Consider the following 2,990-nt stretch of genomic DNA (forward strand, 5'->3'; position numbering starts at 1 on the left):
GAATCGATTACCATAGTCTAATCCCTTCTTTTCAACCCTCACTATAGTAGAAGGACCCATCACAAAAATGATCAGAATGTGACAGTGCCGAAAAAAGCCAAGCATTTATAGCTGACAATTTTAGGTTTTACTCAACCACATGGTAGTTTGTTATCTCTTTTTTACTGCCATACTCGATTTAACTGCATGAGAACTCCTATAAATACCGATACAAAATGTTCTTGTGTTCCACAACTCAAACCCCTCAGAAAAGTAAACATTAAATCTTTAAAAACACAAAACCATCAAAATGAATAAACCTTCAGTGGTCTCTTTTCTCATCACTCTCCTGTTAGCTGCAGCTGTCTGCACCCAAGCAGGCGAACCGGTGAAGGTAACTGTTGAAACTGATCTTAAAACCGATCAACAATACTACATCCAGCCAGTCAATACCAACGTCCCCGGAGGTGGTCTTGTCCCAGCCCCCCCTACACTAGGTTCCTTATGTCCACTTGGCATTGTCCAAACAGCCATTACGTTCATACCAGGCGTACCAGTTACCTTCTCATTTCCAAACCCAACCACGAAAACAACCATTTCTACAGATGATTATGTAAATATTGAGTTTAAGTCCAAATTCTGGCTCTGCGATCAGCTTTCCAAGTTTTGGAAAGTCGATGAATCCTCATCAGCTACCGAAGAGCCTTCCATTCTCGTTGGTGGTACAAAGCAGGAACAGAATAGCTGGTTCAAGATTGAGAAAGCCGGAACAAACACCTATAAGCTGACCAGCTTTTCCGGACCTATTGGAACTAAGCCAGGAGGTTTTGGGGTACCACAACTAGTTCTCACCAATGATAAGGCTAAAACCTTACTCGTCAAATTCAAAAAGGTTGATGAAGCGACTATTACTACTTCTACTTCTCTAAGAATGTTCCCGTTCTAGCTACTGGTCAAAATCATGTAAAAAAAAGCCTGAGACTCGTCCATGGCAAGAAATAATGGGTTGAGATAATACCCGCATGCAAGTTTTTATTTTCCATAAATAAAACAAAATTATCCTTTATAGCGCTTTATTATTTATGCATGGTCGGGCTTGTCAATGCGACTGCTAATTATAATATTTGGGAAATAGAATAATACACCTTAAAAAATTCTCTATATAATAAAACGGAAGTATACGACATTTTTTTTAGACTATATAATAGATATATTTATTATTTTTTGGTTATAAACTTGTGACATAGGTGTCTTATAATATACGGGTTAGTCTAATTTTTGGTAAGTAAGGATAGTATGAATTTAGTTAATTATAGTAACATAAAAATCAATTATAGGTAATATTTAAAAGATAAAGAAATCTCTCAACCTAATTAAAACAAAAATATGTGATTATTCTTTCACATTTATTTTATTTTATATTTAAATTATTTTAATTTTTTATCTAATATATTTAGTTAATAAAATTTATGATTTTTTCTGCATATGATGTAATTTAAATTTTTTTAAATAGACATATATTGCGCAACTGATGAATAAAAAAAATATACAAAATGTCCTACATCACCTAAGAAAATTAGGCAAAGATTCAAAGTCATATTAATAAAAAAAAGACCAAAATGATTCTGAATACGAATGAGCAGAAACCTTGATTTATCAGGCATTGAAATTAAAAAATTTATGCATTTTCTTATGGTTCTTTATTTTAAAGAATTTCAACTTTTAATAACTTTAAAAATTCAAATGTATAACTTTTTTCAAATTTTAAAGATTATTAATATTTCAATTATTAAAACATTTATCTTTTTATAAAATATTTAAGATATGAATAATATTTAAACATTACAAGAAGTTCAAATATTATAAGTATTTCAATTTCTAAAACAATAAAATTTTTTCAAAAATTTTAAATTTTAATAATATATACGTATTAAAATATTACATGACAGATTATATGGCAGGACATGTTTGAGTTGATATTAATAGAAAATTAAAATATCATTAATTCGGTGCTACACGGGTAAAATATCATCTCGTTATTTTGTGAATTTCTTAAAAACTTTAAAGATTGTTGATATTTCAATTATTAAAACATTTAATTTTTATAACTGTTTAAGATATTAATAATATTTAAACTTTATAAGAAATTCAAATATTATAAGAAGTTCAATTTCTAAAAAAAGAAACTTTATTAAAACATTTAAAAATTTTAAAATATATTTAGATTTTTATGAAGTTTTTTCTGCGGTGTACAACGAATTAAAATATCACACGACGGGTTATATGGCTAGACATGTTTGAGTAGATATTAATAGAAACTTAAAATATCATTAATTCGATGCTACATGGATAAAATATCATCTCATTATTTTGTTAACAATATGAATATTAGATTAATAGACATATCTAACTAAATCGATTAATTAATATTGTAACAAAATAATTAATATGCGGTATAGTGTAGGTTAAGTCATATAATTAACAATCAAAATAAAATATATATAATTTTAAAACCTAAACTAATCAAATAAAATTAACAAACATAAATTAATATTTGTATCAAATAACTTAAACTACAGTGTACTGCGGGTCAAAATCTAGATCTACTAGAATAGATCTTACAAAATAGATGTTATTTTCAACATATGATTTCATGGCATAGTGTTTGAGCAAAAAAAAACTAAAACAAATAAAAGAATCATATATATAACATTTTAAATAAAAATTACAAAATAAATAAAATAAATGTTAACCCGTGCTAGGTCCAATTCTAGTCAAGATATATTTCAATAACAAAAATTTACATAGATATATTATCTGCTAGTTCGATTCAATACAATGTTTCTTTGATTAGATATGAAGAGGATTTAAAACAAGGCAAATAACACATAAATTTTTAGAGAATCTTGTAATCAATCCGAGCAGTAGTTTACTATTAGTTGATAAAATGATAATAATCACTTTAATTAGTAAAACTAGCCATATATATTGTATGCGCTCTAATACTATGC

General features: G+C 27.7%; 1 protein-coding gene across 1 annotated transcript; it reads left to right on the forward strand.

Moving 5' to 3' along the window:
* Positions 225 to 1,045, forward strand: LOC104700951 (cysteine protease inhibitor WSCP-like). The gene has a single exon (XM_010416562.2). It carries the CDS (start codon positions 290 to 292, stop codon positions 923 to 925), a length of 636 nt encoding a protein of 211 aa, XP_010414864.1. The 5' UTR covers positions 225 to 289; the 3' UTR covers positions 926 to 1,045.

This window comes from Camelina sativa, chromosome 7 (genome assembly GCF_000633955.1).
Source record: "Camelina sativa cultivar DH55 chromosome 7, Cs, whole genome shotgun sequence".
Taxonomy (NCBI): domain Eukaryota; kingdom Viridiplantae; phylum Streptophyta; class Magnoliopsida; order Brassicales; family Brassicaceae; genus Camelina; species Camelina sativa.